The sequence below is a fragment of the Vespa mandarinia genome, chromosome 6 (assembly GCF_050613455.1).
Source record: "Vespa mandarinia isolate Hongniang chromosome 6, ASM5061345v1, whole genome shotgun sequence".
In the NCBI taxonomy this organism is placed as follows: domain Eukaryota; kingdom Metazoa; phylum Arthropoda; class Insecta; order Hymenoptera; family Vespidae; genus Vespa; species Vespa mandarinia.
This window is the reverse complement of record NC_140815.1, coordinates 8,887,561-8,913,310: the sequence shown is the minus strand read 5'-3', so window position 1 is coordinate 8,913,310 and position 25,750 is coordinate 8,887,561. Positions and strand designations below refer to the sequence as shown.

The 25,750-nt window shown below is 34.5% G+C and overlaps 4 protein-coding genes across 5 annotated transcripts; 2 read left to right on the top strand and 2 right to left on the bottom strand.

The window, feature by feature from the left end:
- The first annotated feature begins 248 nt into the window (after window positions 1-248).
- Window positions 249-2,456, top strand: LOC118448978 (endocuticle structural glycoprotein SgAbd-2-like). Its single transcript, XM_035882976.2, has 2 exons — window positions 249-548; window positions 906-2,456. Exons 1-2 carry the CDS (start codon window positions 537-539, stop codon window positions 1,305-1,307), a joined length of 414 nt encoding a protein of 137 aa, XP_035738869.1. The 5' UTR covers window positions 249-536; the 3' UTR covers window positions 1,308-2,456.
- An 8,229-nt stretch (window positions 2,457-10,685) lies between these two features.
- Window positions 10,686-12,866, top strand: CPR22 (cuticular protein 22). 2 transcript variants are annotated; one of them, XM_035883252.2, is made up of 2 exons: window positions 10,686-10,859; window positions 11,932-12,866. In XM_035883252.2, the coding sequence occupies exons 1-2, from the start codon at window positions 10,701-10,703 to the stop codon at window positions 12,316-12,318; spliced, it is 546 nt and encodes a 181-aa protein (XP_035739145.1). In that variant the 5' UTR covers window positions 10,686-10,700; the 3' UTR covers window positions 12,319-12,866. The 2 variants fall into 2 exon arrangements, with proteins under 2 accessions (XP_035739145.1, XP_085514161.1); XM_085658035.1 differs by lacking the exon at window positions 10,686-10,859 and adding an exon at window positions 11,070-11,218.
- Window positions 12,867-15,543: 2,677 nt separating this feature from the next.
- On the bottom strand, window positions 15,544-16,623 carry LOC118449073 (endocuticle structural glycoprotein SgAbd-8). The gene is made up of 2 exons (XM_035883254.2): window positions 16,466-16,623; window positions 15,544-16,026 (listed from the first exon to the last, which is right to left on the bottom strand). Exon 2 carries the CDS (start codon window positions 16,017-16,019, stop codon window positions 15,621-15,623), a length of 399 nt encoding a protein of 132 aa, XP_035739147.1. The 5' UTR covers window positions 16,020-16,026; window positions 16,466-16,623; the 3' UTR covers window positions 15,544-15,620.
- Window positions 16,624-19,194: 2,571 nt separating this feature from the next.
- CPR14 (cuticular protein 14) lies at window positions 19,195-25,697 on the bottom strand. Its single transcript, XM_035883253.2, has 4 exons — window positions 25,538-25,697; window positions 21,502-21,635; window positions 20,308-20,585; window positions 19,195-19,756 (listed from the first exon to the last, which is right to left on the bottom strand). The coding sequence occupies exons 1-4, from the start codon at window positions 25,550-25,552 to the stop codon at window positions 19,752-19,754; spliced, it is 432 nt and encodes a 143-aa protein (XP_035739146.1). The 5' UTR covers window positions 25,553-25,697; the 3' UTR covers window positions 19,195-19,751.
- Window positions 25,698-25,750: the final 53 nt, after the last annotated feature.

Here is a 25,750-nt window from a genome sequence, read left to right as displayed (position 1 = left end):
ATTTATGTACGCTTAGTTCGAAGAAGTTTATTTCTATTTATATTAAAAAAGTTTATTGTAAAATCGATAGAACGGGACGATCTATTAATAGATATTATTTATCTAATAATAAAATCATTTTATTTATCATTTTTTTTTTTTTTTTTTTTTTTTTATAGAAAATACGTATAAAAAGAAAAGGACAAAAAAAAAGTACAGATTTGTAGACGAGCAAACGTATTAAATGTTAAAATTTCGAAAAATTAAATAAATTAATATTGATTTAAATAAATTAATTGAACCTTTGTAAAAAACGAAAGGTTACATCAATAAGAGAGAAGAAGACCTGGTATATTGTGGTTGGTCGACGTCACGGTTGCCCCTCTTCATAGATTTTGTCGAAAATGTCGTAACATTGGCCACTGTCAAATCATCAGGCAGAAATCTATCAATGAGAGGGAGAGGTTCTCGGGTCCTGCGAGGTTTCGGCAGGCATATAGTATAAAAGCGCGTCTTCGCAGACGATAGTATAACGAGAGACAACAACCATAGTCAACATGCACGCTTTGGTAAGTCCAAAAATTGGATTGTCCGGGAAGAGGTTTTTTTTCTTTTTTTTTTTTTTTTTTTCTTTTGTTACTTTTTCCTTTCTTTTTTTTCTTCTATCGTCCAGTGATATCTCATCGATAATTATTAGCTCAATATTTTACAATGTTTTGCAATTGTTTCAACGGCAATAAATTTTTGATATTTTTCAATTCAAACATTGAAGACACGAATCAATAAATTGCGAAATAATTAATCGATTCAGTACAAAATGGGTTATATGGGTTAAACGTTTCACTTTATGATTATCGTTCGTTGTCGTATTTATATTATTAAAACGTCGTTCGATTATCTGTCGTTATCAGAAAATATAATTTCAGCAAGTCAGCGTTTGTGCGATCCTCATCGCGGTAGCCGTAGGTGTACCGTTGAAGGAAGATGAAGTAGTACCAATTCTCTATCACAGTTCAAACGGGCCTGATCCAGACGGCTCATACTCTTATAGCTTTGAGACCGGAAATGGTATCCGCGTTAACGAACAAGGCGAACCAAGGAAGACCTCGCAAAAGGATTCCGAAAGCGAATATGCCCTTTACGTGCAAGGATCATTCAATTATCCAGCTCCCGATGGTACTCCAATCTTATTAAACTACGTTGCCGATGAAAACGGATTCCAACCTCAAGGAGAACATCTGCCAACTTCACCACCTGTACCAGAAGCCATCTTGAGGGCTCTCGATTACATCGCCGCTCATCCCGAACAAGACAAACAGAGGAAGTGAAATAACTCAATCCCATTCGAAACAAAATGAGAAAGATATCTCGGACGAATAACTAATCGAACAGTGAACAACATTCTTTTTTTTTATTTTTTTCTCATACCATCGCTACGTTTATTGTTCGGATAGAACGAAAGTACGAACGAACGACAAACTATGCTTTCACATAACGGAGACAACGAACTATGGATTAGTTTGAAGATAGACAACGAAGAGTTTTTCTTCTTCTTATTTTTTATTTTATTCTTTTTATATGTCGTTATAAAGGATACCACAAGACGAGAGTGTTCGTCCGGATTAACAATAGTGTAAATTATTCCATTCAAATTCTTTCTATCTTTTTTTCTTTTCTCTTTCTCTCTCTCTCTCTTCCTCTCTCTATCTCTTTTTCTCTTACACTAACTCTCTCGTAGTCTAGTATGTACTCCACTATAATATTATCTCGAGACGTTGATTTGTTTTCCGAGTTTCAAGATGATACCGCATGAAATGTGTTTTTCTTCGAGATCAAAACAACGTTCTTTGGATATAACCTGTATATATATAAAGTCGAAAACTTTCAAGTAATACAGTCATATTAATACCACTACTACTATTACTACCACAACCACCACCAATACTATTACTACTACTACTCCTATCACCTCGATGTTCTTACTTTTGAGTTATCTCACGCGTTTATTATATCATGTAAATGAAAGAAATATAGTTAGTTTTGTTTTGACGAGGAACTCGTTAAGAATCCTTTAATTAAAACAGAGTACAGAACGACCTATAGTTTATGTAGAAACGTTTATATTAAACGTTTGATACGAGGGAAATATACAGTGACAAAGTAATAAATATAATGATTGCTTCGAAAATTTTGTCCTCGATTTATTTATCTATTATCCTTAATCGTATATCTACAATAAATCGTTTTTCGTTACGACATCGTACACGATCGAACGTCTTTTTATTTCGAGAAATATCGAGTCGAGTCGTAGAACCAAAATTCTTTGGAGTTGTTCCTGAGATTAATGTAGCGTGTACCAAGTCAACGAAGTATAAAGATAAGAGAGAGGAGAGATATACGTGCGATAAGTTATTTTAATTATCTTAAACACGAAGCGTTTCGTGTAGGCAAAACTCGAGGACAAAAACGCAAAGCTGTCGCGTGTTTCGCGGAGGCGGACGTTGTATATGTGTATTCTAGGTATATAAACATAGCTATATATTTGCAATGTGTATATATGTATATATATATATATATATATATATATACATCGACGGCCAATTTGTCAGTAAAAAAATGATTCATCTTCAATCTACGTCAGATATCATCCTAATTTATAGATAAAAATTTAATTTTCTATTGGAAATTTGTATATGTCAAAGACATATATCTCTGTAGGCATATATGTATAAACGATTAGATTATTAATATTTATACATAAATAAACAAATATATATATATATATATACGTGTATAGAAAGATATTACCATCTCAATTAATTGCTATATTTCATATTCGTAGATATAATATATGAACGTTTTAATAACCAATCATAATTTTTTTTTTAAGAATATAGGATTGCCGAAGAGAGAATCTTCGACTAAATGCGTTATTATTAACTACGTGTAATTACGTGTATTATTATTATTATTATTGTTATTATATGCGAAATAAATATTTAAGCAAGTACATACAATGGATCGACGATTTCTAAACGATCGAACAACGTATAATAGAGACAAAGAAGATCTAGGATAATTTAACAAAGCGATCTTACGCGGTTCTGTATGCGATAGGTATCTTATTCGAAGAGATACAAAACGATACGGGAGATGAGTAATTAAACGATGGTCGGAAGAGCTATTATAAAGCATTCGACGAGAGTAAGCCTTGAAATTAATTTATTCTTACGATGTGTTTTCCATGTTTAACGTATTACCGACACTCAGAAAGGATTATATCACTGGTTTCTGTTAAACTCGACGATCTTCTTCGACGAGTATACGAGGTGATGGACTATTTCGTAAGCTTATTTTGATTTTTATCGAATGAAAGAAGAACGATATATGGATTCCTACGTTTTTAGTTTTTTTTTGTTTTGTTTTTTCTTTGTTGTTTATTTTTTTTTTTTTTTTTTTTTCTTTTTAACAAGACCCTCTTCGTCGCAAATGGCAAGAAAAACACAAAGTGATCTTTTCGATCTCCCCTATTTATTATCTCTAGTTGTTCTTCTACTTCGTCGAAAAGCATTCTAACGAGAAACATCTTCGTAAACCGATCGTAGATCACGTACTGTTAATTTGAGAAGGGTCTTCTTAACGAAGAAACGACCTTAGTTTCGCACCCACATAATCTCTCGTTTCTTGTTGATACATTGCTAGAAGAGAAATCCATAGTTTTTGTCGGTGTCACCAATAGCTTTCAATTCGAATTCGAAATTGTTCGGAACAACGTAGAGTCATATTCGTTTTTCTTTTTTTTTTTTTTCTCTTTCGAAGGAGATTATTGGCGAAAATTTTTGAAAAGTCGTCTCATAGACGAATTAAAAATTTCTCGTAATCGATTACTATTACGACGAGACACCTCGTACTTTCCATTAATATTATTACATGGATTATGGAGATAAAATGTGTGTTTGTAGAGAGGCCTAGAGAGAGAGAGAGAGAGAGAGAGAGAAAATAGGGATTTTCCTACGTAATTTCATGCTCATACTTTTGTTTTTGCTTTCATCTTTTTGTCTTTTCGTCCTTTGAATATATCGGCCAAGCAAGAAGAGAGAGGCAGAGGGAGAGAGAGAGAGATAGAATCAATGTAATCATCGATTCGATTGTATACTTTTTGTTACAGTATCGCGTGCCGGAGGTCGCGATCATTGTTTGCGGAGTATCAAAGGTCGAACGGTATCTTGAATGGGCTGTGGATCGAATAGGACAACGAGCTAGCGAAGGATTGCATCTAATTGCAGCTATCTTCGCCTGCTATTCGTTACGCTATTCCATTCTCTGGTATTTCGCTTTTATTCCGATACTATTCTACCGTTGCAAAAGGAGAAAGTCCTCTTTACTCCGTTTTTCTTGTCTATGACCTCTATACTCGATGACTCTTCCTTGTCACGACGTCTATACACACATATACTCTCTCTCTCTCTCTCTCTCTCTTTTTCTTTCTCTCTATCCGTCCATCTATCGAGTTATATTTTCACTCTCGGAGTTTATTCAATCTCTTCAAATTCTTTCTCTCTTTCTCTTTCTCGAGAGCCAATGGCATAACAACATGATGCTCACGAACATAATACTGTACGATGCAATAAATAATACGACGCCCAGGAGAAGCGAAGCAAGCATCGATGTTACTGCTTCGTGATACGCCTCCGTATGTGTGTCAAGAGTGGTTAAATGTCTTTCTTTTTCTTTCTCTTCTTCCTTCTCCTCCTCCTCCTCCTTCTCCTCTTTTTCTCTTTTTCTTGATTCCATCTTTTCATTTTCTTTTTCTTGTTCTTTCTTCTTTTCTTTCTTTCTCTCTCTTTCTTACTCTCTCTCTCTCTCTCTCTCTCTCTCTCTCTCTCTCTCTCTCGTTCTCGTCTCGTAAGAAGATATGTACGTTTTTCTAAAAGTTTATAAGGTACTTGTTCGTGTTCGAAAGGACGTTGATCCGATCGATAATTCCCTGGAGGGAGCTCGAACGTGTTCTCCTTCTCGTTTCGTGATAAGACGTCCTTCGTATTTCAAAAAGGAAAGATTTCACAAAGGATTATTAACGCTAGGGGCTCTTATTTTCTTTCGTAAAAGAAAAAAAAAAAAGAAAGAAACTAAGAAAAGAAAGAAAAAAGAAAAAGGAAAAAGAAAGAAAAAAAAATTTACGATAATTAAAGAGGGGAACTCGTTTAAATGCGAGAAAGAGTGAAAGTATCTATACGAAGATGAAATGCCATACTCGCCGTTCTCGTATGCGTGCAAACGAGAACGTCTAGTCTAGACTAAAAATTAATATAACGGTATTGTCGTCTTAGAATGGAAATGGCCGTGCATAGTTATTGCAAATAAATCATAAACCGGTAGAAGAGATATAATAAAAGAAGAATAAGAGTAAAAATAAGAATAAGGAAAAGTAGAAGAAGGAGAAGGAGAAGAAGAAGGAGAAGAAGAGGAGGTAATAAAAGAAGGTGCCGGTAGAAGACGACCTTGACATATAAGTACATATGTACGGCAAACATTCTAAGAGAGCGCCTACCCGCAGGCGAGAAGACGCAACGTATGCCGAATTCAATTTTACTTTCATCTTACGGTACGCAGGTGCTTCTCTTTCTCACGATTAAAATATTCCTTTAAAAATTTTCGAACGTATTCTCTCCCTCCTCCCTTTTCTTTCTCTCTCTCTCTCTTTCTCTCTTTCTTTCTCTCTCTTTAAGATTTTCATTCATCCTTTTCTAAAATAGGAGAAAAGTATGCAGATCGTTAAACGACGACATTTTTTAAAAACTTTTCAACAAATTTTAAGCGATCTCAAGGATCACAGAACGTTTCCGGTGTGTTTTTATCTCTTTTCTTTTTTTCTTTCTTTCTTTCTTTCTTTCTTTCTTTCTTTTGCCAATGAGAATCACGAAGCCTTCGGAATCTTTTCTCTCCTATGGATTCTTGAGAGACGTACATAAATGGGTATGTATATACAAGCATACGCATTATAGCTTTCGTAGTACTGCGTAATAATAAACGAGAGAAGAATCTATTATCCGTTATATTAGTAGCGTCTTCCAAATTTCAGTCAAGGTCCATCATATTTATGATACCTTGGTTTCTTTTTCTTGTTTTTTTCTTTTTTTTTCTTTTTTTTTTTTTCTTTTTATCTTATATTTTACCTCTCATTTATAATTATTACATCTTGCATAATTTCTATTCGTTAACGATACGGACGGTGACGACGATATTGTTGATTCGTTGGATCATAGAAAATATGCCACGTTTTAAAAGGTATTCAGGAAGAAACGTTTTTATTTCATCGATCGATAAAAGCAAACGGTGCAACTGAGTTGGCTGGTTGGCATAAATTAGGTTCGAAATATCAACGGTAAAGCGGTAGGTTTAACGATTAAAGGTATATATGTAAGTATATGCGTGGCTATATACAGCGACTGTTGCGGCAACGGAGATACCTTGTACATCGGCAGTTCCTAAGGCCGTGTCGAAAAGGAAAGGTTAGACGCGGATACGCGCTTAAACGAATCCTTCGTTCGCAAGAATGCGTACTTGAATGAAAGACCCCAGTTTATTTATATATGTATTCGTACGCATGCATGTATGTAGATATTTATCCACGTACGTACGTACGTACATATGTACGCATTTATGAAGAAGAAAAACATTAGAGGATGAATAAAAGTATAGGGGGTCCAATCGAAATAAGTCGAGGTAGGTCGTCAATGTACGCGACACGAATTTCGTCGATCGTAAAGTATCATAATCGATAATTTTTCATTTCTAATCGTTCGATGCAATTTTATCTCTCATAACTTTCCTTAATTTAATGTATTTACACACGTAAATGATATAAAAGAAGGGAGAGAGAGAGAGAGAGAGAGAGATACGTGTGTGTATCCGTAAAAGATTCCAAGGAAGTTGCATTAAGGTCGAGAGGTCGTTAAGAGAGAACCATTAGCGGACTAAAAGGATTGCAATAACGTCCGAACGATTAGAATCTATTCTATTTCGTACAGTTGTATCTTTTTTTTTTCTTTCTTTCTTTCTTTCTTTTGTTTCTTCCTTTCAATTTCTTCTTTTTTTCCTTTATTTCTTTTCTTTTAGAGTAATCAAAATCTTATTATTAATCTTCGTTTAAAGTGTCTTAAAACGTTCATAATGATAATGTAAAATAAAGGTATCGAACTTCGTAACCGGTAGGTCCAGTTGAACGTACCCAACTAAGTACACAATATCTATATACATCTAATGTAGATATATGGTAAACGCTTAAAGCCAATATAGTGATGCAATTATATTTGATCATTCTATAGATATTACCTATTCTACGAAGAGAAAAAGAGAAAGAGAGAAGATAATACTTAAAGGATTGCATCAGTGGCCATCGTTGAAGTATTATACCTATACCTTGCGCATATAACCTTTTCGTGTAAGCGAGTTTTAAACGAATGGTAAAGTCTTTATTGCTTTTTTTATATATATATCTTTCCCTTTATGAAATTGCGCAAAACTCAAGAATTTTCAATGATTTTTTCTTTTTTTTTCTCTCTTTTCTTTTTTTAACTTTAATTCAGTCGAACGCGATCGATATGGTAAATAATCAAAGGATTTCCAATGTCTTCTTCTTCTTCTTCATTTTTCAGTCTAACCGATTCATAAGGAACGAAAGTAGTAGTCACCTAACGTAGGATCCATCGATCATCATCGAAAGAACGTAATATATTTTCACATTTCTGAGAACGAGTAGAGTGAGAGAGAGAGAGAGAGAGAGAGAGATCGGTCAAAAATTGAAGATTTTGTCGACGACGTTCACGTCGTTGAACTCTTGCGACGACGACCTGCATTCGTACGTGCGCATCCTGCGGTTTGGTATTCCGCATGGCGAACCTTATAAGCAGTGAATTCAGATCTCTGGCTGGTGTCTGTGCATTAATCTTACCCGGCGAAGTCAGTTACGGCATAACGGATGCACGATAGCGAATCAAGAACATATCACGATTACCGAAGGAATAATTCCACCATGATTTTTGGATTGATCATTAATTAATGAAAACATTTCTATTTTCGTTAATTATATAAAATATTATGTATTAATAATACGTTACTATAATATTTCAAAGTATTATTCATCCGTCATATTTTAAAGCGTCGATTAATTATATAAATTCGCATAAATGAATAAGTATATAGATGAAAAATTATTATGTATATGTCAGCGATCATATAATTGGTCACGTCGCCGGGGTTAGCCTACCTATGTCTATCTCCAATAACTTTTCTCTACTCGTGCACTATGATGCAGCAAGAATTGAACTCGTCGAGTAATTCGTCGTTATGATTCCTTAATAGTTAGAGATCCACGTGATAAGTTCGTCGGATTAGCATGTAATGACACAGTTGAGGACGTTACCTAGTTAGGTACTTTCACATGTGATATTTATTCGCACATCCTTTGTGTGCATTACCCGTATTACGTAAATCAGCTAATTAAAAGACCAAACATATATATTATTCGCGCTAACTTTCCACGTGCCCATACACTTCGTTGGTACAATTAACTTGAATTTCTATCGCGTGTAAAATATTTTCTTGTTTTTTTCTTTTCTTTTCTTTTCTTTTTTTTTTCTTTTCGTTTCCGTCATCGAGTTTCATCGAAGGTTCAGAAAATCGATATTTAATAATATACAATATATGCAGATAGGTATTTTATTCCAAGTCAAATGTCATTGCAGAAGAAAATTTTTCAAACTTATCGATGACGCACGTGTTCGTGAATCACGCGGGAACTTCAACCGTTTGCCTTCTAACCGAGAAGAACTGACATTCCTTCGAGAATACAATTTATTACCATTCGATGTATTTCTTTTATTTTCCAGAAAATAATGCGAAAACTAACGCTTGCCGATACATCATTCATCGTTTACAATTTAGTTTATTGTACGATTGTTAAATATTATGTAACTATTATACGTTTTAAATCGTAATCATAATCGATCTGTTAACGAACATTAAAGATACTTTTTTACCTTGTAGGGATAATCTATGATATTAATAAAAATGAAAATAGGAAAGAAAAAAAAAACAATAAATAAGAAGTAAATAATAAGTAAGAAAAAAAGTGAAAAAAAAGGAGAGAAAAATATGCGATTAAATGTGAAACATTCGTAATCCATAAAGGAACACCTTGTTTACTCTAGAAATAAAAATCAATGTGAATACATGAATAACCAGTATATTATCAAAGATCTCTGACATTCCAACAGGTCTGCATTGATAGTTAATTATAAGACGAATGCAAGATATCTACTTAACAACAAGGTCGGTTTAAAGTGTTAACGGCGATTAAAACGTGCTCTTTGAGTTAAGTAAAAATGAATGATGTAAAAAAAGAAAACGGGAGAAAGGGAGAAGAAAAAAAGATAAAAAAAAAAAAAAAAAAAAAAAAAAAAAGAAATAGAAAAAGTCGTAAACTTTCACATTGAATTTGAAGTAGGTATCGTCTTAGGTTAAAATCCAATGTATAATATAACGGCACCGATTAACTATGAAATCTTATTAAAAATCAAAAGTAACGCGCCCATAAATTGTTTAAAGAAGAGATACAGCGCGTGGATAAAAACGAATATTATCGGTAATTACGGCTAATACGTGACTCATTGCGGCGATTATGGCGTAGTATCGGCTAGTAGAAAGACGGCCTTTAATACATTGATTATTCATGCATGGAAAACAAACTGGTGGTAGCTAAGTTAAGTCCTGTTCCCTCCCGTTTAGCGTACGATTATCACCGAATAAGGACGCTTTAAACGTTACAATCGTATGAAAATAATTAAATGGAAATTTTGCCGATAAAATATCGATAAAAGATTATTCATTGGGTATTTGCAAGAAGAACATTTGGATGATTCGGTTGATTATAGGGGTTCGCATACGTGTGATACAATGAATTAAAACATACCAAAAAAAAAAGGAACAAAAAAATATATATAATCGTTCAGATTTAAGATATCATTTGTATAGGTACACTATTGTTTGTCAGTAAATTTAGAAATATCCTTTTCGATGATTCGAGTTAGCGATGACTCAACGAAAACGATACCAATTTGCTTGGAGAAAATGAAAAAGAGGAAGGAATAAAAACAAAGAAGAAGAAAAAAAAAGAGAAAAGAAAAAGAAAGTGAGAGGAGAGGTGGTAAAGAGGGAAAAAGTCGGTAAAGAAATTATGACAATTGAGTAAGCATCCTTTAACTGGGACCCGATGACATTTAGCACAGAGTGCGACATAGTGATCCCCGACGATGGTAGTCTTAGTGATATACGGTGTGTCGTTGTTCCCCTCCCCCTCCTCATCCTGCTCTTCCTCCTCCTCTTTCATCTTCTTCCACCATCTTGGTTAATGTTCAACGTATCGACGACAACGACGACAAAGACGGAACGACGATATAAACGTGTGGAAAAAAGAGATGCATGGATGCAGATGGATGTATGAAAATGCAGGCGAGAGAGAAGGAACGAAGATGCACAAGCACGCATGCATTAAGCGCCAAGAACGTTAAATGAGGATCCGTGTGTAACCCTTGTCCGTGGTGTCCATCTTTTCCCCTTACCTCTCAGAAATCTCTCTTTCTTCATCTCTCTTTTTCTCTCTCTCTCTCTCTCTCTCTCTCTCTCTCCATCTCGATTTCTCTCTTGTTCACTCTTATTGCATGTCCCATGTGTATCTCCTGGTAACATGGTGGCCATCGTTACCGCGGAAACGGTGGTGTATTGGTGATGCCTCCAGGGGTATATATACACCGAGCGCTGCGGGGCTTGATAAACACTTGCCCATCAGCGATTACTGCTGCAGCATGTATACGTCATTGGTAAGCGTTTATAAGTTTCGAGTCGCAAAAGACTTTTAATCGGAAGTATTAGAATGGAGAGAATATCGGGTGAATCGAGCCGCGAGAAAGAGAGATAAGAGGGTTAGGAGGGGGGCGGGATGTGCTTTCGAGGATTTTCCATCAATTCGATTCGATCCAATCGGTGCTTCGGGTTTATTTAACGGTGTCGTGATAAAAGTATTTTGTGCACTTGTCAAAGAATACTCTCAGTGATATTTATTTCCCGATATTTGGTTTTATATACTTTAGTATATGAGGGTGGTGATCACATGTGGTGGGGGTGTCTTGATGACAATTTCCAACGTTTGGGATTTCGATACTTCCAAGGATTTTCCATTGTATAATTGTCTTTTTTTTTTTAATCGTTTTTATTAAGATAGATACCGTTAGATTAGATTTCTATTTCCTTTTTATTTTCTTCCTTATTTATTTTTTTTTTTTTTTTTTTATTGATTATCTATGCATACATATGTATGTATGTATTTTACAAGTGTATTATAAATTTAAAACTAGATTCGTTTCGAAATATAGGAAGTACATATTGAAACATTGTTCGCGTAAGTACATCTGATGTCAAAACGGATGGTGGTTGGAGCGGTTACACGCAACGTTTAATTCGTACATACATAGGCGAAAGGATAGTTAAGCGCGGCGCGTGTATGAAATATGGTCTGACCTAATAACTCGCTCGGATTTACTACTACTGCCGCGGCTGACTCAAAACGGTTTAACCACTGTGAGCAGAGCTCGTCAGACTTTTGAATGACCCTTGAAATAACGTTATTGAGACTGCCCATTCTATCACGTATTTTTCTTTTTTCTTTTCTTTTTTGATAACCTCATTTTCATTTTTTTTCCTCTAAAGATTAGTATTTTAAATCAATACGTGCAATTAAATTATTCGATTAAATCGTCAGCGATATGTAAAAAAAAAAAGAAGAAAAAAAAAAAACAAAAGTATAAGATCGTAAAAATATTACTCGAATTTAATGAAAATATCAAAGACAATTCATATTTATCTCTTTGATTTATTTTTACATGAAACAAACAGATAGCCATTGTCACGCTGGCAGCATACGCTGCATCGGCTCCAGCTCCAGCTGATGAACCAATACCAATTGTCAGCCAAAGTCAGGAGGGTCCAAATCCAGATGGATCATACAAATGGAGTTATGAAAGTGGAAATGGTATCAAGGCCGAGGAACAAGGACAATTAAAGAACGCTGGCTCGGAGAACGAAGCTATGGAGGCACAAGGTGCATTCAGTTATCCAAGCGACGATGGCCAACAAATATCTTTGACTTATACGGCGGATGAGAATGGATTCCAACCAGTTGGTGCTCACCTTCCTGTACCACCCGAAGTTCCGGCTTTAATACAGAAAGCACTCGAGTGGATAGCAGCACATCCCTCGAAAGACGACGAGAATAATCTGTAACACCGACAATCTATAACGCCAGTGTGATCTCACCAGCTCCTTTTTAAATATTATTACGATCGAGATAAAACGACGATCTTTTTAGCCCGATGATGAGTTTAATCCGTTCACGCGACGCCGCCGTCTCGCCGCACTTATGTTCGTTTTTCTATTTTCTCTGTCTCTTTCTTTTTCTTCCTATTTTTCTCTTTCTCTTACTTTTCTCCCAATTATTTCTTATTCCCTTCGCTCTTCTAAACGTCCGACCTCGAACATGGACTACTCTGGTTCAATTTGTTGTAAATATTTATTTGTACGTCTATGCGATACTATATTAATATATATATATATATATATACATATATATATATATATATTATACGTATATATACACACACAGACACACACAGACATATGACACACTTATATATCTACTTAAATAGCAAACCGATGTAATTAACTGTCGTTAAGTATATCAAAGTGCGTTTGAGAATAAATGTTGCATCCCAGGAGAAAAGTCACACGATTTTTTGTCACACGACCTTGATTAAAAAACACAACATAGAAAATTATTATAGATTATTATTACTACCTAATGAATTTGAATAATGATCTAGGAAGTCTCGTAGAAGTCACGAGAGAATATTTAAATCGATGAGATTTATGATTCATTTAGAAGGCGTCATCCTACGTGCGCTCCACTTTCTATAGTTTGGCTGATTAAAAACGTCTACGTCTACTATCTACATACTACTTGTATATTTTCTAACGTATCGAACGAAGTTTAAGATGTAACCATAAGAAATAGTAAATATCTTGAATTAAAATTTATTATTAAAAGCAAAATCTAGGAATCGTTGTAAAGGAACAAATTAGAATTTAAAAAACGGACAAATTTTCTACTTTCTTTTTCGTCTTATTTTCTACATTAGAAAGTTAAACGATAGATAGAGGCAAGCATCGACGAATCATTTCTTCTTCTTTTTTTTTTCGAAATGGATCTTGCATAATTATCATTAATCAATCAAACAGACAGATCGTACGATAAGAACTCTCAAGGATTACATAATTTCCAAATTATACACACCATACGGAAAGCGTTTATTCCGTTTTTATCTCTTTTCTTTCTCTCTCTCTCTCTCTCTCTCTTTTTTTTTCTTTTTTCTATCTTTTTTCACTTTCGTCAAGGATTTTTATTAGTGAACGACGAAAGACGATCGTGTAACCTTTCGAATCGGATCCCGTTGATTGAACTTATAGCGTCGTTTCTCGAAGCTTTCTAACAATAACAGTACCTATGTTTGCACGAGCGAGAGCGTCTACTCAATTTGACATGGCCGATGTCGCGCACGCCTCCAAGGGTTAAGGAACCGGAACTCGAGATGGTATCTTTGCTGAACTTTCACCGATGAAACGAACGATCAACTCGCTTTGAAATTTTACTACGTGAATAATACCGACTTATATCATCTTATGAGTTAGATTTATGCAATCGATTGACATTATACTTTCCATCGTGAAACGCATCGAAAAGTTTTTCTACGAATGCGGGGGTGGAATTCAGATCGATTCAAATTTTACCGATGTCGTTTGATTTCTAATCTCAAGTGATCCAATTCATATATGTACATATTTAAATTTTTTTTATTAATCGTTATACATTATTATTATAATGTAGATGAATGTAAAAGAGGGATATATTTAGTGATAAAATATGCTCCACTGAATCGATGATTACGTTATTTATCGATAGTTTTTTATGATAAATTTATTACAACATTCACATTGTTTTATGTAATTTCGTATTAATCGCTCTATTCATAACCATATTTCCATAAAATTATAATAATCATATATAGGTATATAGGTGCCTTTCTTTTTTTCATTTCAGATTTCGAAAAAAAAATATTGATATTACAAAGATAGTAAAAAAAAAAAAAAAGAAGGAATATTAGTTGGGCAAAATTAGTTATTGTAATAAAGAGTTGTATGCTAAAGAATTTATTTTTGTATTACGCGGTAACCATTGTGTATTAATTATCGAATAGGTGTCTGAGATACGTGCCTTGCATACTTTCGGCATTGCATTTCTACTTGCGAGTTATTTGGTTTTATATGTGTGTGTATATGTGTGTGTTACGAACAAATATATATAAAAATGTACATGTACAGGTATATTCACTTTCTTACTGACTTCTTCATTTGAGCAAAGCACTTTGTCACTTCTGGCATTCCTAATGACGTTCCATGACATGATCCAAGTTTTGTTTACATACGTGAAGATATTCTTTCTTTTTTTTTTTTTTTTTTTTTTTTTTTTTCTTTTCACGAGTGTCATAGACGGATGCAATTCAAACGAACAGAGACGACAACGATGACAGTTAACGATCGTGATGCTTAGAAGAGTTATTTTCTTCTTAAAGTGACGCTTATGTAATATTAATTCATAAAATGCGTACGCATGAGTGTAAATTTTTTTCTATTTTTTTATTTTATTTACAATATAAGGCCGTCCCCAACCTAGATTTTCAAATGCATAAAATGATGAAAATTGGCCTTTATAACGAACGATTGGGATTATTATTATGCAGTTAAGAAATGAATGACAATCAGGTTTGAGCATTGCGACTATTTAAGTGTGCAGACGTATTTCATATGCAGACGCATTTGTGATAAAGTGAGAATAACTTCTCTGATAGATAATTATGATGAATTAATCATTTATATTTGCATTATAATATAGGTGTCGTGTGTATTTCAAATGAAATTAATTGAAACGAAAGAAAACATATTTATTATCGATGACAAGAGAAGAAAGATTACAAATAATTTACAAATAATTTACAAATAATTTACAAATAATTTACAAGATTCAAATAACGACTTTTTTGTTGTTGATCATATACACCGCGTGCGTATAGAAACGAATAAAGTCTTGGAATTAAAAAAAAAAAAAAAAAAAAAAAAAAAAAAAGAGTAAAGGAGAGGGAAAAAAGTAAATCGAAGGAAAGAAATGGAATGATCCTATCTTGAAGAGGAATTAATGGAAAGACGAATTCATTAAAGAGCAAATAATGAAGGTTATGCAGTTCTGCGCTCGACTATTGAAATTCCTTTCTCCTTTGTTTCTGCTATTTAATTATTATCCCAATTAATTATTATTTTACCTTGGTGAAAATTTTTTAATTAAAGTAATAATAATCGGAATGAGGAAAGGAATAAAAAATAAAATTAGAACTGATCGAAAGTATTTCTTTTTGTGTTAATAAAATAAAATATATTCTACATTAATAATAACAATATACAAATAAGAGTATAAACGTTTAAAGTTTGTTCTTGTTATCTTCTTTGTATGGATGAGTAGCTATCCAGTCCAGAGCACGTTGAATGGCGGCAGGAATTGGTTGAGTCGGTGGTGGTGTTGGCAAATGGGAACCCTCGAAAACGGCACCATTTTCATTAGCCAGCCATCCAAGATTGACCTTTGTACCATCGGGAGCTGTCCAAGCAGCTGATCCCTGAACTTCCTCGGCTTCGTCCTTCGAACCGACATTCTTCAAACTACCCTGTTCTTCAACGGTTATACCATTAGCGGTTTCCCATTTCGCGTAAAAACTACCATCCGGGCTGATGTCCTGTGATTGACGTACAATGGCAATCGGTTCGTTTGCCGCCATTGCCATTGTCGCTAACAAACTCAAAAGGATAATCTTGCCTGTCATTTTCTATCTGAAAGTGAAAAATTAATGTCTCTAGTTTTTTTCTTTCTTTCATTTAATTTAATTTAATTTAATTTCTTATTCTCTTCTTTTCTTTCGTTTTCTTTTTCTTTTTATCGCGTTTTTCTTCCTTTCCTTTTTTTTCCCCTTCTTTTTTCATCGCCACAAAAAGTTCTCCTCATAATTATATAAGTGATCATAAATTGTTGACAATTCTATTGAAACGTTTGTAATAAAAAGAAAAAGAAAAAGATTTTAAATAACTTTTCGATGATTATTGTACGATAATTATTATTCGATATTGTCTTTGTGATTAGCTACATGCAAATCCAATGATTTATGTACTAATTCGAATATAAATTAAAAAGTATCTATCTTTGATGCGATTTGAAAATGTCAAAGCTGACGTATCGAATAGTGATCAATTGTCGGTAAAACGCAAGAGATACCTTTATTACTTCACTTCAGTTTCATGTGGACACCACCGGTTGGACGTTACTGACGATGATTTAACCGCAGCGCCCACCTTTTATATACATAGAACCAACCCGCGTCGACATATTGCGCCAAATGTCACTCGATGATACCGGTTCAAGCTTTGCTTGACCAATATCGAACAGATCTTTCTAATCGTAGAAATTTCATATTCATATTAATAAGAGATCCTTGGATTCTTTCATTCGATCATTCACGTTGAATGAAATTAATTAAACGTGAAAATTTGATTATCCGTTAATAATAATTAATGCACAGATAAAAGAATTACATTTATCTTTCTTTACTATTTTACGTACAAAACGTAGGTGTACGTATAAAAAGCACGTATACGATAATTTTTTTTATCGCGCATAATTATTTGATTTAATCAATCGGTAAGAATTGTTGTGATTTATAGTTGAAAAGAGAAAAAAGTAAAAAAAGGATTATTATTGAAATAAACAAGTAGATGTCTATATAGAGACAATTATAAATTATTCATGCATTATGCATAGTCATGAATTATTAATTGTTCCAACAGTTTTTTGAAATATATAGATCCTTATTTTTTTACTTAACATTTGTTTTGATAACAAAGTTACAGGTTTCAATGACACGGCTCTGTAAGCACATCGGTTTTAACGTAACGAATAACAGTCGCAATAATACATAAGTGAGAAATGATGCTAAACAGTACCCTGATGTGAAAGTAATGTATTATATACTTGGTGTGAGATACAGTGTTACGTTAAAGAAAACGTTTGTTGTTATTGAAGCTCGTCAATTGTTCATCGTTTTAATTGCTCTTAATTACTGTAACGGATATTATAGCAACGTAGATAGACAATGCTTTTTCATTAACTTGATCTCATGAATAGTCTTTCGATTTCATTAGGAAATGAATAGTTAATAGGTTAAACCATTGATCGTTGATTGGACGATCAAAGCACGATTCGTATTCATTGCTAGATCGACGTTAAGATTTTTTATTATCTCATAACGAAAGTTTTACATAACTTACGTGGGAGTGAATCACAACACGTATTGCGAAAAGTGTCATCGATCATAATAGCGTTTTCACGTTTGACATTCTTGCGGTAACGTTAATGACAAAAAGAGAGACGTATAGAAGAAAGAAAGGACCATTTCTAGAATCAGTCATGGCAGATTGTGCATAATCAATGGGCATCAAGCCATTCAGGAATTATTTGATCCTACGACTAGAAAGCTCATAATTAAGACGTTTAACGATTTTGCTAATACATGTAACAAAAAGCAAAACATATACACCTATAGGCACATATATATGTCGTTCGTTGCCTTCTAATAATATTCTTATATTATTCAGATATTCTTATGAAATATAAATCATATTGTATAGTTTTCTCTTTTCATTTTATGTGTACGTTTGTAATTTATTTTATCGATCATAAAACAAAATATATATTCTCTTGGTGGTATAGGGTGATCTTATAGGGTAATATTATATATGTTTATTAAGAAACTTTCTTTTTTTTTTATTTTTTATTTTTCTTTATAAAATTTCTATTATTTCTTTTAATAAAGCAAAAAGTGTCTAATAAAGAATTTCTCTTTAAACGACATATCGTGATAACAAAGTGAAAATAATTTATAGACTGGACTCTTTTGTGAATTTTATTATTTTCATTTACATAAATTGGGAAGACGAATCAGGAAACAAGTTACTCATCGTACTCATAAGTATCATTTGGTTAATTCACATTATGTAAGACAAGTACTCGTCGATATTTACGATATAAGTATAACTTACACCAATCATCCATTCTACTTTCACTTGAGTCTTTACAAATAAGATATACGAAATAATAAATTGTAATTACACTTTGCACGAGATCATCAGGTTTTAACCTCCAAGTAAAAAAATTATTGCCTCCTTCGAAGTCATAATCAAAGATCAAAGATTATTTGATAAATTATGAGAACGACGACCTCGAGGACGAGATTTCTACAAGACTATAAATCGATTTACCATTCTTTCTTATAATATTGATCAACGATGAATTAGAGTATCAAACATTGCACTTAAACTAACGTCTAAAGTAATGTCTATCGACTTTGGATTTATATGACCTCGAGTTTAACTCGAATGTATGGTACGAACTAAAATCAATAAATGATAGTCGAGAGTGCTTCCTATAGATTCAAATGAAATTTTTACTAAAAGCAACGCGACGTTTGATCGAACCTTTTTAAAAGTAATCGTAAATAAATTCATGACTATACGAACGATATTACGTGGGAAGATGTTTGATATTGTTGTAAGAGAAAAATTTTCAAAATAGTACATCACGATCTTGATACAAAAATACAACCAATTATCGAACATTATAAAAGTCTGGTAATAACAGTTATTACTATACTTTTATTAGGAAAAAAAAAAAAAAAAAAGAAAGAAAAGAAAGAAATATTGTACAATATCGAAATGCAAGAAATTGGGAAGAAGAAGAAGAAAGTCAAGAATAGTTACAAAATATATAGGTATTTTTGTTTTTTCTCTTTTTCTTTTGTTTTTTTTTGATAATCACTGTTTCCGCAAAATGAATCGCATAAAAACGATATAATTGATACAGTTAATGGATGGAAGGGAATGGGCGAGAAGGGGCAATATGGTTTGGGATTTGATCGTTCAGCATGAACGATTGAAATTCTAATAAACTCATTCGGACTTCGGCAGAATGTATTCTTTTTATTTATATACAAAAATCACAAGTTAAGTATATATATTTATATATATTATATATATATATATAATAATCTATATACTAAGCATGCTCGATACGCGCATCAAGGTGGATCGGTGCACTGCATCAATTATGACACGCGTACGAGGGATTGCTGCTGCGTGGTCGAGAAGCAACTCGGTAACGATCCTTCGTGAATTGCTGAACGGTGCGATATTATTCATAGAACGTGTTATTTTCTTTTCTTTTCTTTTCTTTCTTTTTTTTTTTTTTGTTTTTTTTTTTTGTTGTTTTTTCATTTTAAGTATTTTTTTTTCTTCTTCATACTTCTATACAAATAAAATATAAAGAATCTCGCGGAAGTATATAGTTATTATATACCGATTTCAATGCCTTTTTGCTTCGGTTACGTGTATCCTAGATTAATATACCACACTATATTTATTTTTATGGTTTGCATCGGTAGCTCGGGGTCGGTTCTATCCATGGCAAGCTGGCTTGGAATCAGGTCACGTTTGAGGTAAAGTTTGGCTGTTTAACCTATAAAAGAAAAAAAAAAGACGACGAGGGTATTGATCACGTATTAAATTTTTTTGATCAATTATCTTATAGAAATGGAGATTTCGTAGGAAACGTGATAAGCTAAATTTACGATTGCGAAAATATAATCGTGACAAAGTAAGGAAATCACGATTAATGACATCTTTCTGAGATATCGTAAAGCGATCTTTCGATTAGCTGAGGGAAAGAAGAAATCGAAAGCCGCAGATTTGGTTTGGCCGGGATCGTGGTCGGCACGATTCCGTAGGAATCGATCGTTCTCAAAAGCTCTCTTGAACAGATAGGTAAGGGAAACAAACGAAATGCCAAGGGTGAGTGGGACAGGAATCGAGGAAAGCCACGATAAAGTAGTTGGCATCGATCAGACAGTAAAGATTTGGTTGCTTTTAACCAGGACCAATGAAAACCACCAAAGGACAAAGAAGGAACGTTACGGTATAGTTCGTATTGCCGAATAGTTTAATTTTAACGAGAAAGAGAGAGAAAGAGAGAGAGAGAGAGAGAGAGAGAGAAATAGAGATAGAGATTACCTCTCGGGATCGGTCTGGCTTGACCACCATCGTCCTCCTCAGGGTGAGCCGCGTTCCATTCGAGCGCCCTTTGGATTTCTGGAGGGATTGGAGGTGCCGTTGGGATGTGCGAACCTTGAACCTGGAATCCATTTTCATCGGCGACGTACGTGATGCTAACCTGTTGTCCATCTGGCGCCGTATAAGAGTCCGAACCCTGAGAAACTACTGGAGTCTCGTTATCCACTTGTTTAGGTTGACCGGATTCCTGATGACTGATGCCGTTGCTCGTTTCGAAGCTAAACATTAGAAAATGCTGAGTAAGCTGGGATGAGAGGGTGAAAGGTAATAGATATATATATATATATATATGTATATATAAAGAAGTCGAATGCCGCAACAAGTAGCGCGACCTACTCGCTGCTAACAATACCTCGTCGTTCGGGTAAAAAAAGAAAGGAGTATTAAAAAAAAAAAAGAAATAAAAAAAAGAAAGGAAGAAAAGAAAAGAAAGAGAGAGAGAGAGAGAGAGAGAAAAAGAACAACGACGACGATAGAAGGATCATCGTCGGCAGTAGTGTGGGCGAGAATCGTGCGCGTCCGCGTGTGAACGTAGCGAACGTCATTAGGCAGGTACTTGCCTTCTTGTCTTCTGTCCATTGTAACTTTTCTCTTGTATGCTAATGGAGCCGCATTTAACGTTATGCGTTGCGAATACCGGCCACTGGCAAACTACCGGCATTCGTCCATGCGAAATGGGACTCGGATCTGACGTTATCGTTCGATCGTTCGATCGATCTTTGGACTCGATCGAAGAAACGTTCTGTCGCCGATTCAATATCTTTACTATTATTTTCTTTTCTTTTTGTTTTCGTTTCTTTTTTCATTAGCAAAGGTCTAACGTATTTTATTTTCGTAAAATCTTCCTCCGATGTGTCTGAGGTGTCTCAATTTTGAAAAGTAAAAAGAAAGGGGGGAAAGAAAAAAAAAAAAAAAGAAAAGAAAAGAAACTTCTACGTTCGTCTTTGAAACGACAACACCGACATGAGCGACACGTGAAACGAATTTTAATTGATGTTAAAAGGGTCTCTTTGAAAAGAGAAAGGCTCGCATTGGCTTATGACATTTTGACAGACACGAACATTGACAGAACATTTCTCTCCTTCGTCGAAGCATTTTGATTTCTACGCCGAACGTTTCGACCAATCGACTTACTTATTTACGTAATTGCCATCGAAATTAACTTCGAGTTGTTGAGACGTGATCACCGCATCCTTGTCAGCGCCACCCGATGGTCGTTGAGGTGCGCCAAAGGTTCCTGCCGTACAGAGTACGAGACCCACCAACACCTGCAACAAGATTCGTGTATACCTTTCTTAGATATTATCTTTTTTTGTTTTTCTTTTTTTTTTTTTTTTTTTTCTTTTTTAATGTACGAACGTTTACCAAACGTTTGCGTCTTATTCTTTTTAATACATTCAAATGTCTTCTTTGAAATATGCTAATTCGCACGTCACGATGAGTATACGTAAGAAACTTTCGATAATTGACCTTATTAAGAGATGATACGAAGCATCTATTAAACGTCGTATAAAATTAAAATGGAAGAAGATACGAAAATCGAAAAGAAATACGAAAATCAAATTAATTGAGATGCTTTTTATTTCTTATTGGAAACAATTATTAGAAAATAATAATTTTCACTTGGGAAATTATAAGACGAGTATACCGAATGAAAAATGAATTCGTGTGGATACGTCGTTGTCTCTTTTGGTACCACTTTTAAATGTAAATTTTCCACTTCGATCGAATTAATAGGCTCGAAAAAAAGGAAAAAATAAAAAACGAACAAATTGGCCATAGCATTAGTATAGGGTATTCGCGAATAGTGAAAACAAAAGGCCACTGTATCGGGAATACCATTTGTAATGCCTTTTGGGTACGTTCAAATATTCATAGAATTCGTGAAAGTAACAACCGCGCGTGGCATGGCGTGGCTCTGTGGAACGTGTCTGCAAAAGGGCAACTGAAGATGATAATGCTTAGAGAGAGAGAGAGAGAGAGAGAGAGAAATAGAGAGAGACTGTACCGAGAGCGCAGTTACGTCAGTTGCAAATGACATTACAAATGCATTATGAAATGCAGCGTAATGGCAACACAAAAGTGGTACCAAGTGTACGCCAAGTAGGTACATATTTTTCTTTTCTATTTTTTTTTTCTCTTTTTCTCCCAGATCTAAACGAGCGTGTAATTTCGTCTGCGAATTTTCATCTCCATGACGAAAGAAATCTTGTTGATCTTGTAGTTTGTCCCCTGTCTAATATTACAATTGTCCACTAATATCTAGTTTTTAAATGATATCAATAAAGAGTTTTTAAATGATATCAAAAAATACGTATTTCAATGAATTCTTAAATCGAATGACGGTAGTAACAATGATGATGTATTTCTTTGCACGGTCTATTCGACATTATCGTTGTCTTTATCAAAGATGATAACCATTGCCACGTAGCTTATCAGTGGAATCTAAAATGCTAATCGATTCGTATGTCCGTTATTACGCTTGACGAGTGAGAAAATGACAAAGTGAGGAAAATTTCATAAGTGTTGCACGAGTTGGAATAGGAATTACAAACCCGGTAATGACGGCGCATCCACCGGTTCTAGGTAACGTGTAATAAGAGAGAGAGACGGATTATGAAAGAACGAAGAAAAAGAAGAAGAACCGACATTGCAGGAGGATGCTCCTTCATTCATAAGGTCAAACGATCATGCAGGAGACTCGATGATGCAGCGAGAGATGCATCGGGCGTGCCCGAGGCATTAACCACATTTTTACGATTCGAAAGTCACATTTTCCATGATCGTTCAACTAGGATACCGATCGAAGGAATGGATCGTGATTGGTCGTATCTTGCGAAGGCAAATTTTGAACTTTTTTTATTTTGATCTCGCTAGTCATAGCGGAAATAACGTCGAGTGAGATCGACAAGGAGACAGATGTGCAATTGGTTCATATGACAATGATATCGTTCGAGGAAGGATAGAGCCATTGAAAAACATATGTATCTAACTATGTACGTACGTACGTATTTACGTAAAAAAAAAAAGAAAAAAAGAAGAAAAAAAGAAAAAACATCAAGAGGAAATACAATACCACGAGAGATCGTATATGTTACCGTAGTATTTTTAAATAATTTTTCTGCATTATGTCCGATAAGTTACATGACGAGGCTATAAAAAACGTAATCATCGAGTAATATTAACCTTTTGCATTGAACACGGACTCGATTTTTTTCGCGGAACGTTCGATTAATATTTTTTCCTTTCTTTTTTTTTCTCCTTTCCTTCTCTTTTCTTTTCTTTTCTTTTCTTTTCTTTTCTTTTCTTTTCTTTTTTCTTTCTCTTCTTTTTTGTCAAACAAGATACGAAAAGCCGTGCGAGACACGATGAGAGATTTCGAAGAGAGAAAAGAAAGAAAGAAAGAAAGAAAAAGATGGAGGACCGAATTCAAGAGTTAAACGGAGAGATCTGCGTGTGCGTAACAAAATATTCCATGCGATTCATTGATGTCGCATATTTTATTGCTTAACGAATGCCATTCCACGGTGAAAACGTGTCATCGTGGTGCTTTCTCGTTTTGTAACCACGAATTACACCGTATTCGTCTTAACAACCATCACGCGAAACCTTATGCCCTTTTATAAAATTTATACCCGCAATTCTTCTTTATCTATACGCAAGCGAAACAACGAAGAAAGCTTTTCCGCTGTTGTTCCACTGATGATAAGTTAAGGAAAGTAAATTTAAATGAAAACATTATGATTTAATTCGATTATGTCGGAAGAGAGAAAAACCGAGAAGATCTTTTTAAAGATTTAAAATAAAAAAGAGAGAAAGAGAGGAAGAGAGAGAAAGAAAATAAAACATTTCAACGTTTCTTCCTATCGATGTTATTTTTCTTATGAATCGTTCAATGATCGAATTCGATTATATCTCGCTAAAGCTGCCGTTACTTCCTTTTTCTTTTCTTATATTTTTTACGTTAATTCTTTTTTCTTTTGCATTTATCTCTGGTGAAACTTTACTCCTCAAAGAGAAAGATAGATAGAGAGAGGCTATCACGTGTTCCATGTGCACAAGAGGATATTGCGAAATACTTAAGGAACGCTGCGTAAGATTTGCGGCATTACGTCGTTGCAAATTCTACGTTATAAACAAATTTTATCGTTTGCGTGAGCGAAGTTCGCGGAAACCCACGTAACGTTGGCGATTACGGACGATCCATCGATCGATCGATCGATCGATTACTATATTCTTTTTCCTCTAGTTTTTGTATTATACGCGTCTCATTTTTTTCGAAATCTGTCTATACATCCCGATCTTTTTTTTTTCTTCTTTTTCCTTTTTCTTTTTTTTATTTTGTTCTTTCTATCGAGCCGAGATATACGGTAAAAGCTTCGATGAGTATCGAGCCATAGAACGATCGAATGTACACAGAGAGAAAGAGAGATCCATGGATCAAAGGAGATATGTTCGCAGGAGGAAGCATTTACAGTATCGCGAAAAATCCTCGTGACATTTGTAAAGATTTTTTTTTTATCGAAAAATAAAAACAAAATGAAGTAAAATGAAATCGTAAAACAAAAAAAAAAAAGAAGTAGAGGAAAGAAAAAATAGAGTCAATAGTAACATTTTACCAAGATATTCGAAGAGATTGACAGGAAGAATAGAAGAGACGTAGAAATGAGAAGAAAAGTTGGTTTGGAGCATCCGTGTCAATGTACCTCCGTCTATTCATCCCCCAACTCACGATTGATCGATCCTTAACAAAGGGAACTCACGAGAAATGGATAGAAATTGAGAGTCGTTAAGAAAACTCGCGATACGCGTTTGGGATAAATTCGATAAGGAAAATTTATTCACGAATTTGAAAATCTATTGCGGGACATGGTCGCGTTAACGCGCCGTGTTTTCTCGATGTTAACCGGCGTAAGACTTATCTTAGGACGTCGTGAGCGAACTTTTTGAAGCTACCGTCTCATCTTCGTGGCGCGTGTGGCCGCACGCGCCGATTTACGAAGATGACTATTAGAGAGAGTCAGAGACAGAGACAGAGAAAGAGAGAGACAGAGAAATTGATGGATGGATAGATTAATGGATGGATAAATAGAGAGAAAGAGAGAGAGAGAGAGAGAGAGAGAGAGAGAGAGAAAGAGAGAGTGACAGTGAGAAACTCGAATATACCTACCTTAATAGTGTACATAATCTCTCTCGGTCACACAGACACCGGTCGGGGAGCTTGGGATGCAGATGGGTTGGTACTTGTGCTTCTTCGTCAGATGCTTCGGCTCTTTATATACGCGACCGTACCAACGTGCTACAGTGAAAGGGGTCATCCCTGCCCTCTTCACAATGCACTCCTTCTGACCAGTGCATCTTCGGAAAAATGCATCGGATATAT

Excerpts from the sequence above, each read along its gene's own strand:
- CPR22 (XM_035883252.2), top strand. The coding sequence starts at position 10,701 with ATGTCCCATGTGTATCTCCTGGTAACATGGTGGCCATCGTTACCGCGG. Across the intron at positions 10,860-11,931 it reads GCAGCATGTATACGTCATTG|ATAGCCATTGTCACGCTGGC; the intron begins GTAAGCGTTTAT and ends TGAAACAAACAG.
- LOC118449073 (XM_035883254.2), bottom strand. The coding sequence starts at position 16,019 with ATGACAGGCAAGATTATCCTTTTGAGTTTGTTAGCGACAATGGCAATG.
- CPR14 (XM_035883253.2), bottom strand. Across the intron at positions 20,586-21,501 it reads GATGGCAATTACGTAAATAA|CTTCGAAACGAGCAACGGCA; the intron begins GTAAGTCGATTG and ends TCTAATGTTTAG.